This window comes from Tachyglossus aculeatus, chromosome 1 (genome assembly GCF_015852505.1).
Source record: "Tachyglossus aculeatus isolate mTacAcu1 chromosome 1, mTacAcu1.pri, whole genome shotgun sequence".
Lineage (NCBI taxonomy): Eukaryota > Metazoa > Chordata > Mammalia > Monotremata > Tachyglossidae > Tachyglossus > Tachyglossus aculeatus.
In genome coordinates this window covers 132,360,589-132,380,623 of record NC_052066.1, presented here as the reverse complement: position 1 = coordinate 132,380,623, position 20,035 = coordinate 132,360,589, and the positions used below count along the sequence as shown (strand labels likewise).

General features: G+C 40.9%; 1 protein-coding gene and 1 non-coding gene across 3 annotated transcripts; both read right to left on the bottom strand.

Moving 5' to 3' along the window:
* Nucleotides 1-286: 286 nt before the first annotated feature.
* Nucleotides 287-18,742, bottom strand: RAB23 (RAB23, member RAS oncogene family). 2 transcript variants are annotated; one of them, XM_038751953.1, is made up of 6 exons: nucleotides 18,526-18,742; nucleotides 13,358-13,443; nucleotides 7,762-7,918; nucleotides 4,742-4,824; nucleotides 3,412-3,504; nucleotides 287-2,297 (listed from the first exon to the last, which is right to left on the bottom strand). In XM_038751953.1, exons 1-6 carry the CDS (start codon nucleotides 18,678-18,680, stop codon nucleotides 2,158-2,160), a joined length of 714 nt encoding a protein of 237 aa, XP_038607881.1. In that variant the 5' UTR covers nucleotides 18,681-18,742; the 3' UTR covers nucleotides 287-2,157. The 2 variants fall into 2 exon arrangements, with proteins under 2 accessions (XP_038607881.1, XP_038607882.1); XM_038751954.1 differs by having other exon boundaries at nucleotides 7,762-7,882.
* Nucleotides 14,340-14,477, bottom strand: LOC119934818. Its single transcript, XR_005453015.1, has one exon. It is a non-coding gene; the product is annotated as a small nucleolar RNA SNORA7 (small nucleolar RNA).
* Nucleotides 18,743-20,035: the final 1,293 nt, after the last annotated feature.

Below are 20,035 nucleotides of genomic sequence, written 5' to 3'. Positions count from 1 at the left end.
TAAAACTGGGAATTGAACATACCATTTAAGTGATAAATGCAAATCTTAATCCACTGTTAATCTTGAGTTTTTAAAGTGTTTAAAGTAACGACTGACAAAGTTCAGCAGTGCAAAACAACTCTTAAATGATTCAAAGCCCCAACCCCCCCACCCCCCATTTTTCAGTTCTCATACAAGGAAAAAAATAAATGTGCAGAAGATCCTATTACAAAACTATAAGGAAATTAGATCAGCCAATCAGGATCATGTAACGTTTTATATATAAAAAAGTAACAAAATTCGTCAGACACACATTCAATCATTAAAACAGAAAGACATGATGGATAAGGTTAATGAGTTTTCTTCCTGCAAAGATCACTGTTATATTACACAAAATTTACTTTGTGCAAAGAATAAGAGACTTTATGCAGTCAGTACATTTTGAAAGAGGAAACACATTAAGCAAAACCCAATGCTTAATGTTGGTAATTAGTTTTCCCCAATGCCCATTCCACTGCCGGCAATGGGACATAAGACAACTGGTATCATTCAAATATTCTGCATAACTACTATGCAACAAAGATGACTCCTGGGTTTGGGGTTTTTTTGGTAGAATTTTCACAGACCAAAAATAATTCTTGATCATTTGTGAGGATGCTCTCAAGTCATATATGAAGTTGAATGAATTTTGGGTATCAAAAGGTAAACAAGGTGTTAACTTGGTATGAATACTTGGTATAGTAGTTCTCCAAAAATATTATGTACCATTAAGGCTGAAGTGACTTCTACATTAATATATTTTTTATTTCTACATCCCTATGATGTGCTGAAAAAATTAAGATGCCAAAATAGGTTGAGATTTAGAAAACTCATAAGTGAATTACGAAAATTAGATATTATCAAGATTCCTGCAACCAGCTAAATTTAGATCACTGTAGTTCCCAATCACAAAATTTAGGTTCTGGCACTGTCTAGTTACAGATTGTTATTTATTATATCTTCTGGAATCTTTCCACCTCTTGCTAGCAGGGAAGGGAAAGGGGCTTTGTAAACCCGAGAGAATATAAAAACTCCAAAGCGATACATTTAAAATACCATATAAGTGAATATGCAAAAGCATGCATGCCATCCCATAATTCAGAATGTGGGATAGAGAAAAAGACCTCTTGTTGAATACAAAAATTTTAAATTAAATTTTAGAATACATTGCCCCGTTAAAGGCTTGAATATGCAGGATAGCCACACCAATTTATGGGACCTTATGAATATCTGCAGGTTTACTGTGACCTCACAGTTTACTTTGCTGACTCCATGACAGTGTGCAAAGTCTTATAGGTAAGAAGGGAACCCACATTCTCAGCTTTGGATACCCACTGTTGATATTAAAAGACACAATCCTAATTTTGTTTAACCCTGGTAAAAGACTGAAGCATTATTTCAAAAAGACAGTACAAAACCATATAAAATAAGACAGTGTGATGCTGACAAAAGTGGATTTTCTTGGCACAATGAACTTTAAAATCCTATAGTGGAATGTTGTAATGCCTCACTTTAAAAAGACAGTTTAAAAATGTGTGTGGCGGGGAGGGGTTGAAAAGGAAGGTGGTCAAAATTTTCAGTTTCTGTAGTTGAATACTGCACTTAATCTGACTTCAGCACTTTATCGGCATGCATACCTCAACATTCATAGATTACACACTTATTGCACAAGTTAAGTGGCCAAGATACCTACTAACGTAGTCTGGCAAATTTTGCTTTTTGTACTTCAAATGGGCTGATCCAGGCAATAGAAGAATGCTACTTCTTGTTGGTCCATACTACTCTGATCTGTACCGACGGGTTGGATCTTTATGCTTTTATTGTAATACGCTTGATGATTCCGCAAAACCTGCTGTCACGGTTTTATAGTGTTGCTTCAAAACAGGAGGCGCTTCGTCTAACAGTTAAAAAAAAAATGAACGAACAGGGCAACGATGATTCTAATTTTGCCATCAGAGGTCTCTCTCTACACACTGAAGGGCATTGCCACTTCAGTGTTTAAGTTCGCCGTCTAGCACAGATCCAGTAGGTGCAAATTATGCTAGAGAACTGGTAGCATACCGTTTACAGCCGGCTGGAATCCTTACTCAACTGCAAAACACCATCCCAGGTACTGTAAATTCTTCCCCCTAAAAAATTTTAAGGTAGGCTGCAGCTGCTAAAAGGGCTTCTGCTTTTCTTGGTCCTCTGCTTGTTTGGTCTTAGATTAATGACATCACCACCATTAAGTGTGTTGGAATTCTGGCCAGAGTGACTTCCACCAGCTGTATTAAAGACACCTATGAAAATGAAAGAAAATGTTCAGATGAGTATTTCTGAGAATTTAAGCTGTGCATCCAGCCAATAGCATCACATCTTTTCCAAGCAAATCCATTTTAACATTTATATGAATGTCCATTGGATTCAAAACAAGCAAAAATCAAAAGAAAGATTTCAACTCCACACAAAACTCATTTCCCCACTTTATCCATTCAATCAATGGCATTGATTGAGCGCACACTGTGTTCACAGCACTGCATGAAGTGCTTGGGAGAGTACAATATAAGAGTTGGGACACATGCTCCCTGCCATCAAAGATCTTACAATCTAGTGGGGGAGTCAGAGATTACAAGATAATTTGATATGAGAAATGGCAAAATATAAGGATCTGTACACTATACATAAGTGCTGAGGGGCTGGGAGTGTAGGAAAGTGCCTAAGTAGTCCAGACCCAAGTGCCTATGAGACACAGAAGGGAGGGTTAAGAAGGTGGGGAAAAAAGAGAGAGGTTAGTCAGAGAAGGCTTCTTGGAGGAGATATGTTAGTAGGATTTTGAATATGGGGAAAATAGTCGTCTGTCAGACATAAAGGGGAAGAGGGAGTTCCAGGTCAGAGGGAGGATGTGAGCAAAGGTTCAGCTGTGAGAGTTGAGTCTGAGGTACAGTAATTAGGCTGGCATTAGATAAGAAAAGTGTGCAGGCTGAGTTGTAGGGGAAGATGAGTGAGGTTAGGAAGGAAGAGGAAAGCTGACTGAATTCCTTAATGCCAATGGTAAGGGGTTTCTTTTTCATGCAGAGATTGAGGGGTAATCACTGGAGATTTTAGGAGGGTACAAAACAATATTTTGAAAAAGGTCTGGGCAGCCAAGTGAAGTATGGACTGGAATGAGAAGTGTGGATACAAGAAGGTCAGCGAGGAGGTTGATGCAGAAGCCAAGGCAGGATATGAGCTTGGACCAGAGTGGTAGCAGCTTGGATGGAGTGGAAGGAGCTGACTCTCGGAGAGGATTCTAGAACCTACCAGGATTTGGGAAATGAGCAACTTTTAAAAGGGGTAGAAATGACCACCTACATAAATGAAAAAACTGCTGGAGTCACCAGGAGGTGCCTGGGCTAAAATGATTACCGGACTTACCAATTTTGTTACTACTTGTATGCACCAGCTCTGGGTCTTCAGCTGTTTGTTGTTTGAGTTTCTGAAGATACTTTTCAGCTAAGTATTTAAAAACTAAAACAAAAGAATCATGTTGTGTATTTCATGTCGTGCAAATAGCAAAGGCATCCTTAACTGCACACTAATCTAAAAAGTTATACTTCTATTACATTATGGCATGTAGCCTACTTAAAATAGGCATATGAGAAATACTAAATTTGAAAGTATTAGTGATGATGGCTATTGCTAATGTAGGAAAATGCTAGAATCAATAATCAATTAAGACTTTGAAGTGCATCTGCTTATTTCCACCCTGAATGAGTTGGCATAAAAAGGTACAAAAGGTACAGAAAGGTACAAAGTGACTGACTCTAGATAACAACAACAAAAAAATTAAGCCACAAAAAAAACAAATTAAGCCACATACTGCATGTTTATTATTCCCAAATTTAGTGAAGAGGTAATTGATCTGGATTTCATGACTTCCAGACAATCTTGGGATACATAGGAAAGGAAAGGGCAGAGCATTTACTACCAACCAAGAAGTACTGGTCACTCTTCATAAACACCCATTTCTTTTATGATTCCAAGTTCATACCACCATTTTGCCATTCCCCACCGCCACTCTGGGTTCTGTGATCTCCATGCTAACCATTGCAATAATAACAATGTTATTTGTTAAGTGCTTACTGTGTTCTAAGCACTGTACTAAGTGCTGGGGTAGATACAGATAGTCAGGTTCCACAAGGGGCTCACAGTCTAAGTAGGAGGGAGAACAGGTATTGAATTCCCATTTTGCAAATGAGGAAACTGAGGCACAGAGAAGTTAAGTGACTTGCCCAAGGTATGAAAGAAGCCCAGGATGGTTGCCAAGAGCTGGTTATGCCATATGAGCCAATGGAACTAATGGAAAAAAACTGCAACCCATGAACAGCCTAAACCCTCTGCATCAAGCTTGTGTTTCAGGAACGAATAGTTGGAAACTGAAGCTTTTTCAGGATTCTTAAGGCATTTAGTACTAAGTAGCTCTGGATACAAAAATAAACAAATTACATGTGGTATTTAGGAAAAGAGCACATATTAAAGTGGAACACTTATTTATATTTTCGATTCAACAAGCATGGCCTTTAGAGAGCTGACAGTACTTAAGTGAACATGTTAAACTGATCTTCTAATCAAGGCAACGAAGAGCAAGAATGTACAGTTGAAAAATCTAGTTTCATTTCCTAAAGAGAAATAATAGCAGGAAAATTGGCTGGGACAATTGGCTACTGTTCCTTTTGGTTTATAATGTGTAATACAAGCAGTTTACCTTCTGCTACATTTAGGTCCTCTTTCACGGAAGCTCGGTAAAATCTTAACTTTAACCTCTTGGCCAGGGCCTCTGCTTCCTCACTGCACAGCGATTCAGAAAAGAGCAGGCAAAAATCTGTTTAACAACACAGTTTGACAATTTCTACTCCACGTCTATCTACAGCTTCCTATTAAGCGAAGGTGGTTCAACTTTCTAAAGAGCTATTTTCCCCATTTGATTTGGAGTCTGATACAGATTCATATATTGCCTCCTCCCTTCAGGACATCTCTACTTGGATGACTGTCATCCATGAACGTCATTTATTCATTCAATCAATTGTACTTATTGAGCACTTACTGTGTGCAGAGCACTGTACTAAGTGTTTGGAAAGTACAATTCAGCAACAGAGACAATCCCTGCCCACAAGGGGCTCAGAGTCTATAAGGGGGGGGGGGGAGACAGACATCAAAACAAATAAGCAGGCATCAATAGCATCAATATAAATAAATAGAATTATAGATATATACATATCAAAACAAGTAAACAGACATTAATATAAACAATTATAGATATGTACTTATATACACAAGTGCTGTGGGACTGGGGGTAGAGCAAAGGGAGCGCGTTGAGGTGCTGGGGAGGGGAGGGGGAGTTGAGGAAAGGGGGGGGCTTAGTCTGGGAAGGCCTTCTGGAGGAGGTGAGCCTTCAGTAGGGCTTGAAGGGGGGAAGTGTGATTGGAGGATTTGAGGGCGGAGGGCATTCCAAGTCAGAGGCAGGACGTGGGCCAATGGCTGATGACAGGACAGGGGAGAATGAGGCACAGTGAGGAGGTTAGTACCAGAGGAGCAGAGTGTGTGGGCTGGGATGTAGAAGGAGAGAGGGGAGGTGAGGTAGGAGGGGGCAAGGTGATGGAGAGCTTTGAAGCCAATAGTGAGGAGTTTTTGCTTGATACGGAAGTTTGATAGGCAACCCACGGAGATTTTTGAGGAGAGGGGTGACACGTCCAGAACGTTTCTGTAGAAAGATAAACTGGGAAGCAGAGTGAAGTATAGACTGAAGTGGGGAGAGACTGGAGGTTGGAAGATCAGAAAGGATGTTGACGCAGTAATCCAGTCGGGACAGGATGAGTGATTGTACTAACGTGGTCCCACCAATACCTCAAACTTAACATGTCCAAAAGAGAACTCCTCATCTTCCCATCCAAACCCTGTCTTCCTCTTATCTTTCCCATTACTGTAGACAATGCCAATAGCCTCGCTCTCCCACAAGCCCATAACCATGGTGTTGCCCTCAACTCACCTCTCCTATTCAACCTACACATTCAATCTGTCACTAAGCCCTTTCAGTTCTACCATCACAGCACTGCTGAAATCTGCCCTTTCTCTCCATAATAATAATAATAATGGCATTTGTTAAGTGCTTACCATGTGCGAAGCACTGTTCTAAGTGCTGGACAAACTGCTACCACGTTGATCCAAGCACTTATCCTATCCTGCCATGATTACTGTATCAAGCTTCCTTGCTGACCTCCCTGTCTCAATCAATCAATCAATCAATCAATCGTATTTATTGAGCGCTTCTCCTTTCACTTCCCACTCCAATTCATACTTCACGCTGCTACCCTGATCACTTTTCTACAAAAACATTTAGTCCATATTTTCCCACTCCTCAAGAACCTCCAATGGTTGCCCAACCACCTCCACCACAAACAGAAACTCCTTACAATACGTTTTAAGGCACTCAATCAGCTTTCCCCTTCTTACCTTACTTCACTGATCTCATACTAAAGCCCAATCCGCACACTTCACTCCTCCAGCACCACCTTACTCACTGAGCCCCGATATTGCCTATCTCGCCAGTGACCCCTTTCCTACATCCTTCCCTTAGCCTGGAATTCCCTCCCTCTCCATATATGGCCAGACCATCACTCACCCCACTTTCAAAGCCTTATTAAAGTCACATCTCCCCAAGGGGCCTTCCCTGACTAAGCTCTCTCCCGGCTTCCTCTCCCTTCTGTGTGGTCTATGAACTTGGATCTGTGATCTTTGAGCATTTAACATTCACCCCAACCTCAGCACCAAAGCACTTACGTACCTCCCTACAAATTACTATACATTTATAAATCACAGATAATTTTTTCATTTTCATTTCTATCTCCCCCTCTAGAATGTAGCCTTCTTGTGGTCAGGGTCTCTGTTGTACTGTACTCTTCCAAGTGCTTAGTACACTGTTCTGTGCATAATAAGCACTCAATACCATTTATGATGATGAAGCACGTGGAATAATTTTGGTCATCCACAGTAGTGGTGGTGAATGTATGAAGCCGGATTTTAACAATAAATTTTTTTGAATGCTCACTGCTGTTCCAAAAAAACCCCCAACTTGGTAAAAACCTATTAACCACTATCCCCACAGCCTTTTCTAATTCTGGTCACAGAAGAGTCTTAAAATGCACGCCAAAAAGGCTAAGTTGGCTATTGACCATGGTATATATAAAGACTTGACTGTAACTCCATTTTAATTTTCCTGAATTCCAGCACTGTTAAATGAGATAGTCTTGATTTACAGGTAGACTCCTCTCAATTGTTAAAAGCCCCATATGCCTTCCACATACACAGCAAAGACTTTTTTAAATATAAGCAATAAGCTCTTCCTTTTGCAACAAAAGAGCTAAATATAAAACTGTCAAATTTCACATGTTGGGATTGAGAACATAAAAGATATTTCAAGCTTTAAACAAAATTTGCTGTCAAAATGCCCTCCACTTGATGTTACTATTCATGGCATCCATGGGTATCTAGGTTCCTGTGACTTTAATAACAACAACAAACCCCCCCCCCCCAAAAAAACAGGACTGCTAAAAACTTAGCCTTAATTTCTCCCACTTGAGTTAGACTTATGTTAGAAGTCTGGTGCTATTCATACAAATAGTTTCCCTGGATTTTTTTTTGTCTTTATATGTAATTTTCCAAATGTGGTACACCAAAATAACAAATGTCTGGCTTTTGCAAAGTGAAAAATGAAGGTAGCCATCTTACTTCTTGATGCAAGAATCATCCAGGAGGTCAATTTTGTTCTGCACAAGCACTGAAGGGATGTCGCCAACCTCAGTTACTACTTTCTCTCGCCAACTGGGAATTGCTTCAAAAGATTCCCTATCTGTGGTGGAAAACACAAGTACGCATGCTTGGGCTCCTGAAAACATTAAAAACAACTTACTCAGATGGGTAGAAGGGGAAATTTTCCCTACACATCAGCACAAACTGTCCCTTGAGGATGTTAATATTTTCTGTAGATTATTCTGACAGGCATTTTATTGTTAGGAAATGTGAACAACTGTTTTCAAATTATGGCCAGCAGGTACTCCATTTCAGGGTAAGTCATTAACCACACAAACTGGGGTGGCAAGGGAAAAAAGGCCTCATCACAGCTGAAACTGATATTGAGTTGTTAATAAAAGCATTATCAAACAATTGAACTAAATTTCCTACTTAGCCCTCTATCAGAATGAGAAATGAGGGTCTTTTCTTCCTTCACATACCTTTACTATTGTAAACATTAAAAAATACCCCACAAATCTGCAAAAAAGGAAGGTTAAGCACCTTCGAAAGGAAGATCATTTTATAGAAATATGGAACTGAAAGGCTCCTCAAGTTCATTTGCCTCTAAGCAGACTGCCATATATAGTCAGTGAATTTTCCTTTTTTTTTAAAAAAAAAAAACCTCCATAGAAAGTTCTACATTATTTTTCAAGGCATGGCATGATCTACTATAATAATAACTGCAGTACTTGTTAAGTACTAAAGAACACTGTGTTGAGCTCTGGGATAGATACAATTTAATCAAGTTGGACACAGTCCCTGTCCCACTTGGGGCTCACAGCCTTAAGACAGAAAACAGGTACTGAACCCCCATTCAACTGAGGCACAGAGAAGTTAAATGACTGCCCAAAGTCACACAGGGGGCAAGTGACAGAGTTAGGATAAGAATCCAGGTCCCCTGTCACCCAGACCCTGCTTTTGCAACTAGGCTATGCAGCTTCTTGTTATATGAGAGCTAATGGGTGCAGCAGTGAATTCTGTGGTGCAATTTATGGAATAGTGGCAAAGAAGCTTTGAGAATAGTGAAGGAGACTGGTATGCTTCCTGATCTCTGGCAGAGACAGAGCAGCACTTCTGTTTGCAGCCAATATTGGGACCAAAGTTTAAAACAGAAGCCCTGAGGGATTGAGGGAACACTCCAGTATAAGTCTAAATTGTCTGATTTCCTTCTCTCCTCTCCTGCAGTGATTGACGAGGAGTATTAGGATAAAGTAGAATCCATTGACAAGGAAGTTGTCATTAGTGACCATGGCAAAAACAGTTTCAGTGGGACAAGAGGGTGGAAACTGAATTGTAGACGGTTGAGAAGGGAGTTAAAGCGGAAATGGAGGCAACAGGCCTTCTTCCCAACCCACTCCTTCTCTCTACTTAATCAATTTCTTCGTTTTCCTCTTACCATCACATTTGTTCCTTTTTAGCTTACCTTCGAACCTTATCAGAAGGGCAGTAATCATGTCTACCAACTGTACCATACTCTCCCAAGGGTTTAGAAGTCAACACACAGTAAGCATTCAAAAAATACCAAGAATACCCTCTTTTTAAAATGCCCTCCTGCTCCTTCCACCTGGGCAAGCATGTCCAGTTGTAACCTTCATTTTGAACAGCTTGAAGCACCAGCACTTGGATTAATTATGGGAAGCAGTGTGGCTCAGTGGAAAGAGGCCAGGCTTGGGAGTCAGAGGTCATGGGTTCTAATCCCAGCTCCGCCGCTTGTCAGCTGTATGACTTTGGGCAAGTCACTTAACTTCCCTGTGCCTCGGTTACCTCATCTGTAAAATGGGGATTAAGACTGTGAGCCCATGTGGGACAACTTGATCACCTTGTATCCTCCCCAGCACTTAGAACAGTGCTTTGCACATTGTAAGCACTTAACAAATGCCATTATTATTATTATTAATAATACCCTTGATTCACCCCACCCTCTGCTCCACAGCACTTATGTACATATCCCTAATTAATTTGCTTATATTAATGTCTGTTTCTCCCTCTACACTGTACGCTCCTCTTGGTCAGGGACCATGTCTACTAACTCTACTGTACGCTACTGAGATGTGTCTGTGGTATCGCTATAGGTCGGAAACGACTCGACAGCGTAAGACAAAACAAAAAAACAGTGCTCTACACACAGCAGTCACTTAATAGATACTACTGGATAAATGAGTCTAGGCCTGAAACTACCTGATGTTGTGATGAAGATAGCACAAGACCCTTTGATCCCAGAATGGGCAGATCCTGAGCTGCTCGGGCTGGAGCAGCTATTCTCTATTTCTAGTGCTGGGAAAAAGCTACTCAAGTAGTCCTGTCAATCAATCAATGGTAGTTAGTGAGAGCTTATTATGTGCAGAGCACTGAACTAAGAGCTTGGGAGAGAACAATTCAGAGTTGGTTGACATGATCCCTTGCCCTCAAGGAGCTTACAATCTAGAGGGTTGGATTTTGCCATCAGATGACAAAAATGAAAACTGTGATGAAGTGTGAAGCAGGGCACAGACGGTCTCTAGCAGGAGAGGCAATGTGGTCTATTGGTCAGAACATAGGGATGAGAGTTTGGAGACGTGCTGAACCCCAGCAATTCAACTGAATTGTATTTATTGAGTGCTTACTGTGTGAAGAGCACTGTACTAAGTGCTTGGGAGAGTACAATACAGCAATAAACAAACACAATCCCACTGGCCTGCTGGGTGACACTGGCAAGTCACAACTCCTCTGTGCCTCACTTTCCTCACCTATACAATGAGGATAATCATTTTGTCTGTCCTTACTTCACATGGGAACCTGTACTTCCCAAGCGCTTAGTACAGTGCTCTGCACACAGTAAGCGCTCAATATATACGATTGAATGAATGAATATGTGTGGAGATAAAGCACTTTGAAAAATATATGCTATTAATAAAACCCAACATTTTATATCTGGTAGCATAGACTCTGGAAAACTTCTAATTTCTAATAAAACATAGTTATAAATTCACAATCCCTTGTCATTCTGCCACTCATTAGTGCTTTCAAGACTTACATGTTAAAAGATCTGACAATAAACTAAGAGGTGCACATCATTAGCCCACTTTAGATAACATTTAAAGTCTAGCTGACAGTTTTAAGGTATCATTTAATTTTCAGGCAAAGAAAAACAGAGTACGATTTGTCAAGTCCTAGAATAACACAATGCCAGTCTAAGAAAACAAAAATACCAAAGTAGATGACTCAGAACATCAAAGAGTACTAACTGAGGATTTAATCCTTATACATGACTCAGCCTAGAAAATTAGTGTTGCTAAAAATATTCCACTATAGGGGCCAATTTTGCTATACAGTACTGGAGTCAGCTAGTTTGATGTAGTAGTCCTTAGGGTGGACATTTTAAAGAGCAGAAATCACCCGAGTAGCTGGAAAATTCACGGATAACTGGATTTTCAAAGTTGCTTAAAACAAAACACAACCTTGGAAGAAAAAAGCTTCATTATAAGAAAATGGTATCCCGGCTACACTCATCACCCAAACAATGATACAAGACAGGCACTTCAAGGTCTTTCCTACTTAGGTGCTTACCTAAGGCAGCTGTGAGCAGTAAAGAAGTCCCCTTGAGCATTCTGGTTGGCAATATCATCATCTTTATCAACAGTATTTACTGCACACTTGCCCTGTGCAGAGCACTGTACTAAGCACTTAAAAGAGTAAAACAGAGTTGGTAGACATGATCCTTTTGCCCATGAGATGCTTATAATCTAGGAAGGAAGAGTTCCAGACCAGAGGGAGGACATGGGCATGGGTTGGCAGAAAGGAAGACAAGACTGAGGTACAATGGGTCTGGTGGCATTAAAGGAGCTGTGTGTGTGGGCTGGGTTGTAGTAGGAGATCTGGAAAGTAAGGTAGGAGGGGAAGAGCTGACTGAGTGCCAGTAAAATGAATTACAGGTGGGGGAAAGCAACAGGATATAAGTATCTGTACGGAAGTGCTGTGGAGAAGGGAAGTGAGGTGAGTACCTAAGAGTTTAGTGGGTACAGACTTAAGTAGAAAGTAGCTAAAGGAAGGCATCCTAGAGGAAATGTGATTTTAGTAGGCTTTTGAAGATGGGGTGAGGCTAGGAAATGGAAGGACATAGGCAAAAAGCAGGGAGCTCTAGATTGTAAGATCCTTCACCAGCCTGTAAACTCCTTGAGGGCAGAGATACCTACTGTACTTAACCTATTGCACTGTCCCAAGTGTTTAGTGCAGAACTTTGAGCACATTAGAAAGTTCAGTAAATATAACTGATTGATTTGTTTTCAGAGGCACTCTAGAGGGGCAGAGGAAGCCTGGAATTCCCCTACCCCATTCAGAATCCCCAAACCAGAAACCTACCCACCTTCTCAACCATCTTGCCTTCTCAACTATGGTTGGTTGTCACCCAGCGCATGACCCCAGAGGCCACTACTGAACTCCCAAGGAAAAACCCTGGGTAATATGAACAGAACGTCTGGCAGGTCCCACTTGGCAAACTGAAACTCCCAAGGGACTCCTTAATCGCCAGGGTCTTCAAACCAAGAGCCACCCGAGCTAGCATGAAACTTGTCAAGGCAGTTAGCTGTCTGCACTGTGTCTCCATCAAGGAACGATTTTCTCAAACTCCTTCAAACAGATATTAAATGGGTTTTTTAAATAAAAAATGTGGGACAAAAACAACTAAAACTGAGAAAGTAGTAAAAGAGCAGACTAAGAACTGAAACAAAGCAACCAGGGAAATTAGGTATTTGAAATCGTAATACACAATTTAGAATCTATTTATAAACCTTATTTAAAAAATTCTTCTTGAATTTGAAAGAGCTTACGTTTCTCTTAAGCTGCTTATCAGAAACAGTTTTCTTCTGCTGCAGGTGATACTTTTACCATTTAAAATAAAAGAATTGCCTTTATAGGCTTCAGTAGACTTTTTGAGAAGTTAGATCTAGATTTGTCACGGATCATCATTTTCAGGCAAGAGCATTTACACCTACAAGATGCCTTGCAGAGACACTGATCAAAGAAAAAAAATTCTAGGAGTGGAAACTCCTAGGTATGTCAAAATGGATCTTAAAAGGCAAATCCTGCCATTTCTGGCCTGCACATCATGTACCTGATTCTACAATTCAAAGTCATTAACAGGTAGACAGCTGGTTCCTACAAATTTAGAGCCCAAATTTAGCAGGTTCTCAACTAAAGGCTTATTTGAAGCTCAAGGTTTCAGAACCCTGAATTTAATCATTTGCTCAGTTTCCAAGACCATGACAGAGTACTGTTCCTCTAGAATGACTTAGCATGGGGCTCCATTTGATTGACTATGTAGGAAGGATTTTCTCCTCTTGGCCACGTGACGTGTATGACTTGAAGCAAGCCATCTTTCACACTACCTCAATCTTTTTAACCTCTAAAATAAGAAGCTGCTTTATGTCATTTACGCAGAAACTGTAAGTGGTGAAATGATCACAATTCTAAGGAAAATTCTGTAATGGGGAGTTTAGGCAATGAAACGAAGGCTCGAATTTCTGAGAAAATAAAACTAATAAATAATTCAATTTACCTCTATAGTAGGCCTTTGTTATTGCATCGAACTCCTCTTGGCCTGCAGTGTCCCACAACATTAGCCTAACATCTTCATCATTAACTCTGAAATGAAACACAGTATTTTTAGAGGATTTGAATAAAAAAGCATTTACTTTACTACCTTTGTTTTTCAAATTTAAATTTTTTTAAACTTTATTTACTTTTTCCTCTTATCAACCAACTGAAAGTAGAACTATATCGGCTAGTTTCACTTTTCAAATACAAAGAATGTTGTGTCTAGGTCATTCACACCACACAATAAAGTCTTCCTTCCCCTTATTAAAAAAAGATCTACGGAAGAAGCAGTCTCCTAATGCCTAGAAGCTTCAGGCATAATCTACCCAACAATATTCCTTTAATGTTGTGGTTATAAAAAGAGTTTTTGCTATGATTTCAAAGGATTTTTTCCAAAGTCCACAATGAATTTCTAATTCCCTAACATAGTCCTTTGATTTCATGTAACAAATGCAACATATTCCTTTTTGATTCGTGAGAAAAGTGCAAAACATGGCAACTAGTGTTCTTTCCATAGCTTTCTTAAAACATCAAGTACTGTTTTACAGGTCTATTGAAACATGAATTTAAGATCTTGGAAAGTCTGTATGTATTGTGAACAACTTGGGGGTTACAGCAGACCGCAAGTTTACACACAAATTAGCAGTATAGAGCTATGTGAGGATTCCAGACCATTTGAGACCAGCATAATCTGAGAAACTGTGTCCACTTCACACATCTTGTCTTGTCTTATGCCGTTGAGTTGTTTCCGACCCATAGCGACACCATGGACACGTCTCCCAGAATGGTCCACTCCCCATCTCCAATCATTCTAGTAGTGTATCCACATAAGTTTCTTGATTAAAATACGGAAGTGGTTTACCATTGCCAACTTCTGCGCAGTAAACTCGAGTCTCCGCCCTCAACTCTCCCATGTTGCTGCTGCCCAGCACGGGTGAATTTTGACTTGTAGCGGATTAACTTCCACTCCCTAGCTACTGCCTAAGCTAGAAATGGAATGGGTATGACTTTGCTTGACTATCCCTCCCATAGCCAAGACTGGCAGAGTACTGGAAACTCTTCAGATGTGACTTTAAGAGGGGACTTCACACACAGACCAAGATAACTGCAGACATAAATCACCCTCACCCACCTCCCTCCATCCTAGTAGGTGGGAAGGGGGAAGAAAAACATCCCAAGCAACACCTATAAAAACTGGCTGTGCTGACAATGGAGCCAGTATGTTCGCCCTCAAACAGGGGTTTATATATTAGGCAAGGTGCTTTCAAGAAGAGGTACTTTGAAACAGTGCAGGGAGGATAGTCATTATGACATTGAGGTGGAACACATAGGGAACCTGAAGCAGTTCAGCCAGGAGCAAGAGCAGGTAAAGAGGGCCTTGCTTAGTAACCCCAGATTTCAAAACTCTACACTGATATTTGATAGGTGGAAGAGGAGGTAGTGGAAGGAGCACATGGGCCTAGGAGAAATGAGGTTCTTATCCCAGCTCTGCCAGTTGCCTATTGGATAAACTTGGGCAAGTCACTTCGCTTCTCTGGGCCTCAGGTTTCTTGTCCGTAAAATGGGATTCAATCAATCAATTGTATTTATCGAGTGCTTACTGTGTGCAGAGCATTGTACTGAGCACATGGGAGAATATGTTCTCCCTATTTAGACTCTGAGCCCCATATGAAATAGAGAATGTGTCCAACCTAATTATCTTACATCAAATCCAGGGCTTAGTATAGTGCTTGGCACACAGTAAGCACTTAATACTACAATTATTATTATTTGTAGAACAGCATAGAACTGAGGGGGCAGGGAAGGGGTGGACTTCAAATGAAAGTTGATTCACTTATAATTTCTTTAAAAGGTGAAAGAACCCTAGGCAGTTGATGGAAGTGGAAGGTAAAACTGTAACAGCTATGCCACTGCTCCAGAGTCCCAGCAGTCACCCTTATATGGGGATGTGAGCAGGGTCAAGGGGGGAAGATATGTGGTTCCCCAAAGCTGGCATAGTGCTGACTTCAGTTTATTTCCATCTTGACGGTACTATATGGACTATTCTAGACAGACCCACGACACAGAAGGAGGCCTCTCTCCAACCACCCATGGTGGTGGTCAGGACAGTGGGTTCAAAGCGGCTTGAAACTTAGAGTTCCTGGGGCACTGGGATCCAAGAATCCCTGAGAACCTAGATTTTTTTACTGAAAAAATTCTTCAAGTAGTCTTCTTTTTTTCCAGCAGCTGGATGAAAAAAGGAAAAGTCCACAAATCGCTTTGTGAAAAGTCTGAGAACCTTTGGTTACACAAAGGGCAAATGTTTTATGACTTGAGTGTTGAAACCCCACCCAGACCACTGATGTAAAAAAGAAACCTATCATATGTGATGGAGATCAGCGTTCCCTTTTCTGTTTCAAAGAGCTAACAGGTCAGAATACTGCCACTTTGTGGTATTCCAGATTGGCTTGGAAACTCTCAGGTTCTGTCAAACAGACCTCAAAAGTTGTGGAAGCAATCACTCCCTTTACCTCCTTGGATTTGGACCCCCATGTATCCCACACATTCCCACACTGAACTCCTTATCTTCCCTCCAAACCCAGCCCTCTCCCTGACTTTCCCGTCACTTTAGATGGCACTACCATCTTTCCCGTCTCACAAGCCCGCAACCTTCGTGTCATCCTCGACTCCGCTCTCTCGTTCACCCAACACATCCAATCCGTCGTCAAAGCCTGCCGGTCTCACCTCCACAACATCGCCAAAATCTGCCCTTTCCTGTCCATCCAAACCGCTACCTTGCTGGTTCAATCTCTCATCCTATCCCGACTGGATTACTGCATCAGCCTCCTCTCTGATCTCCCATCCTCCTGTCTCTCCCCACTTCAGTCTATACTTCACTCTGCTGCCCGGATTATCTTTGTGCAGAAACACTCTGGACATGTTACTCCCCTCCTCAAAAATCTCCAGTGGTTGCCTGTCAACCTAAGAATCAAGCAAAAACTCCTCACTCTCTACTTCAAGACTCTCCACCACCTCGCCCCTCCTACCTCACCTCCCTTCTCTCCTTCTACAGCCCAGCCCGCACCTTCCGCTCCTCTGCTGCTAACCTCCTCACTGTACCTCGTTCTCGCCTGTCCCGCCGTCGACCCCCAGCCCACAACCTTCCCCTGGTCTGGAATGCCCTCCCTCCACACATCAACCAAGCCAGCTCTCTTCCTCCCTTCAAAGCCCTACTGAGAGCTCACCTCCTCCAGGAGGCTTTCCCAGACTGAGCCCCCCGTTTCCTCTCCTCCTCCCCATCCCCCCAACCCTACCTCCTTCCCCTCCCCACAGCACTTGTATATATTTGTACAGATTTATTACTCTATTTATTTTACTTGTACATATTTACTATTCTATTTATTTGTTAATGATGTGCATATAGCTTGAATTCTATTTGTTCTGACGATTTTGACACCTGTTTACATGTTTGGTTTTGTTGTTTGTCTCCCCTTTCTAGACTATGAGCCCGTTGTTGGGTAGGGACCATCTCCTTATGTTGCCGACTTGTACTTCCCAAGCGCTTAATACAGTGCTCTGCACACAGTAAGTGCTCAATAAATGCGATTGAATGAATGAATTCCCAACCCTTTAACAAATCAACCCATTATGGGATCAATGTGGCCCTGCTGGTCAGCACTTCAGGCAATAATAAAAAAATTCAGTACAGCCACCCCTGGTAAAATAATCTTCTTTTAGCACTTATGGTACGTTTATTAAATTTGAAGTGTCGGTTTTTTTCTTAGACTGCCCTTTCACCTCCCAGTAGCATGCTGATTTTGCTGAACATGTGACATGGACCCACAGCACGGCTACCATGTACCGACACTTTAAAGTCAGCTATGCTCACATTGAATTTGTTTACTTCTTAAATACATTCAGTACAATATGACTTCAAATGCATTATAGAAACAATCTGGTTGAAAGCAGATATATTCATTCAATCGTATTTACTGAGCGCTTGCTGTGTGCAGAGCACTGTACTAAGCACAAGTTGGCAACATATAGAGACGGTCCCTACGCAACAATGGGCTCACAGTCCAGTAATCTACTAATTTTATGGGCAGGGATCAGTTCTCGTAACTTTGTTGCACTGGCCTCTCCCAAGTGCTTAGTACAGTGTTCTGCACCCAGGAAGCATTCAATAAATACCACTGATTAATTAAATAAGATGTGTTGAAGTGTTTGGACTCAGGTGACTATCAAACCAACTTATCTGCTTATAGTTTAGTGGGGCCTGTAGTGACAATTTTTTTTTATCATCATCAACAGTATTTCTTAAGAGCTTACAGTGCACAGAGCTCGGTACTAAGCACTTGGGAGGGTACAACAGAGATGGTAGGCATGTCTCCTGCCCACAAAGAGCTCTATGTATATACATTAGCACTTGTTTAAATTCATGACACCAAATTTTATTAATTGTATATATTACCACTGCTATTTGACCATTAAATTTAGTGTTTACTACATTGTTTACCACCCTCTCAGGATCGCACCCGGAAAGTTTCCAGTACTCTACCGGTCTCGACTTCGGAAGAGTCAAGCAGAGTCATACCCATTTCATTCCTAGCTTGGCCAGTGGCTACTGAGTGGGAGGGAATCTGCTACAAGTCAAGACACCTCTGTGCTGGGCAGCAGCAGGAGAGAGAGTTGAGGGTGGAGACTCAAGTTTACAGCACAGAAGGAGGCAATGGTAAACCATTTCTGTATTTTTACCAAGAAAACTCTATGGATTCACTACCAGAATTACTGCAGATGGAGGTGGGGCGTTCTGCGAGAGACGTTTCCATGGTGTTACTATGGGTCTGAGATGACTTGACAGCATAAGACAAGACATTGTTTATCCCTTTACAAAGATCTACTGTTTTGAGTCCATTTTTTTGGATCCTGTGCAAACAAAAATGCACTTGACATTATTTCCCAAGCGAAGGTATATTTTGTTTAGCTTTTTTGCTTAACGCTATTTTCACGGAACCAGGTCAGAAACACAAAACTAAGGAATATAAGCTAAAATAATTACTGATGGCTGTTCTAACTAGAGGTACCCATTAATTTTGGTACAGATTTATGAAAGTCAGCAAACAGTAAGAAAAATATTTGTCAAGTACATACTGTATTTGTCTCTCCAAGAAATCAACTCCAATTGTTTTCTTATAGTCCTTTGTGAAAATGCCTTTGCAGTATCGCTGAATCATACTGGATTTCCCAACTGCTCCGTTTCCTACTACCACCACCTTAATGGCCACTTCCATGTCCTCTTCTAACATTTTTGGTGTTGGAGATGAAGTTTCTTTACAATACTGATTTCTGGTATTCAGATTTTATCTCAAATCTGTAAAACAAAATAAAAGACTTGTTCATTACAATTGAGCAAAAGCTAGTTTAAAAGTCATACTAAAAGGAAGCCATCCTTGATTTTTTTAACAACTTATAATCATACCAAATAAAGTCATACACCAAGTACGTATTTTTAAAATTTCAAGCTATCCATTTTATCCACCATCATCTATTCTTTCAATCAACTTTACAAGGGAGCAATTTATTTCCCTTATTCAACTTCCCATAATGAATGATGTTTAATTTACCTGGATTAAGACTTCTTCAGTGGCAGGTATCTCCTTTCAGTGGAATGGACTGAAAGTTCAACAGATTTTAGCTTTTCGTTGCAATAGGCACCCAACACCCTATCAATTTGAAATGGAAGAGACACAAAAACACAGACTTTGAATTAACTGTTTAAGATTTTTAGATTTGTTTAGACTTTGAGTCCCTGAATTCCCACCTGTGTATTCTTTCCCAGCACTCAGTACAGCACTCTGTACACAATAAGCACTTAATACTATTACTTCTAGGATTAAGGGATATTTTTCTCAGAGCAAAGGCATATTTAGTCAACTAGGGAATCACAATTGCTTTGAAAAATGAATTTGAAGAAAACCCCAACAATTAGCAATAATAGACTTTTTAGAAAAAGAAAATAGAAAAAAAAGAAAGAAAGAATCTGGGCACTACCCCTTTATATTTATTTCCAACCAGCCTCCTTCCTGGGAGCAGAAAGCCGTATGAGTGGACAGCATTAGGAACCAGAATCTTCCTCCAACTTGTCCTATGTTGTTTTACTCCTCTGGCATATGAACTCCAGGATATATTGCCAGCAAGCTTAAATAAATAACACTGAAAAGAGAACATACTTAAGTCTTGAAAACCTGGGTGATACATAACAATTTTATGACAACCTTGACTTCTCTGACACTGTCCTCTCCTGGTTCGCCTCATCACTGTGGCCGCTCATTCTCACTACTAATAATAATAATGATGGTGATAGTAATAACAACAACTGTGGTATTTATTCATCCCTTACTACGTGCCAAGCATTGCACTAAGTGCTGGGATAGATACAAGGTAATCAGGTCCTACACTGTGCTCACAGTCTAAGCAGGAGGGAGAACAGGTACTGAATTGCCATTTTTGCGGACGAGGGAACTGAGGCACAGAGAAATTAAATGACTTGCCCAAGGTCACACAGCAGGCAAGCGACAGAGCCGAGATTAAACCCAGCTCTCAGGCCCATGGTCTTTCTAGTAGGCCATGCTGCTTCCCTTCTGTGGGCTCCTCTTCTGTC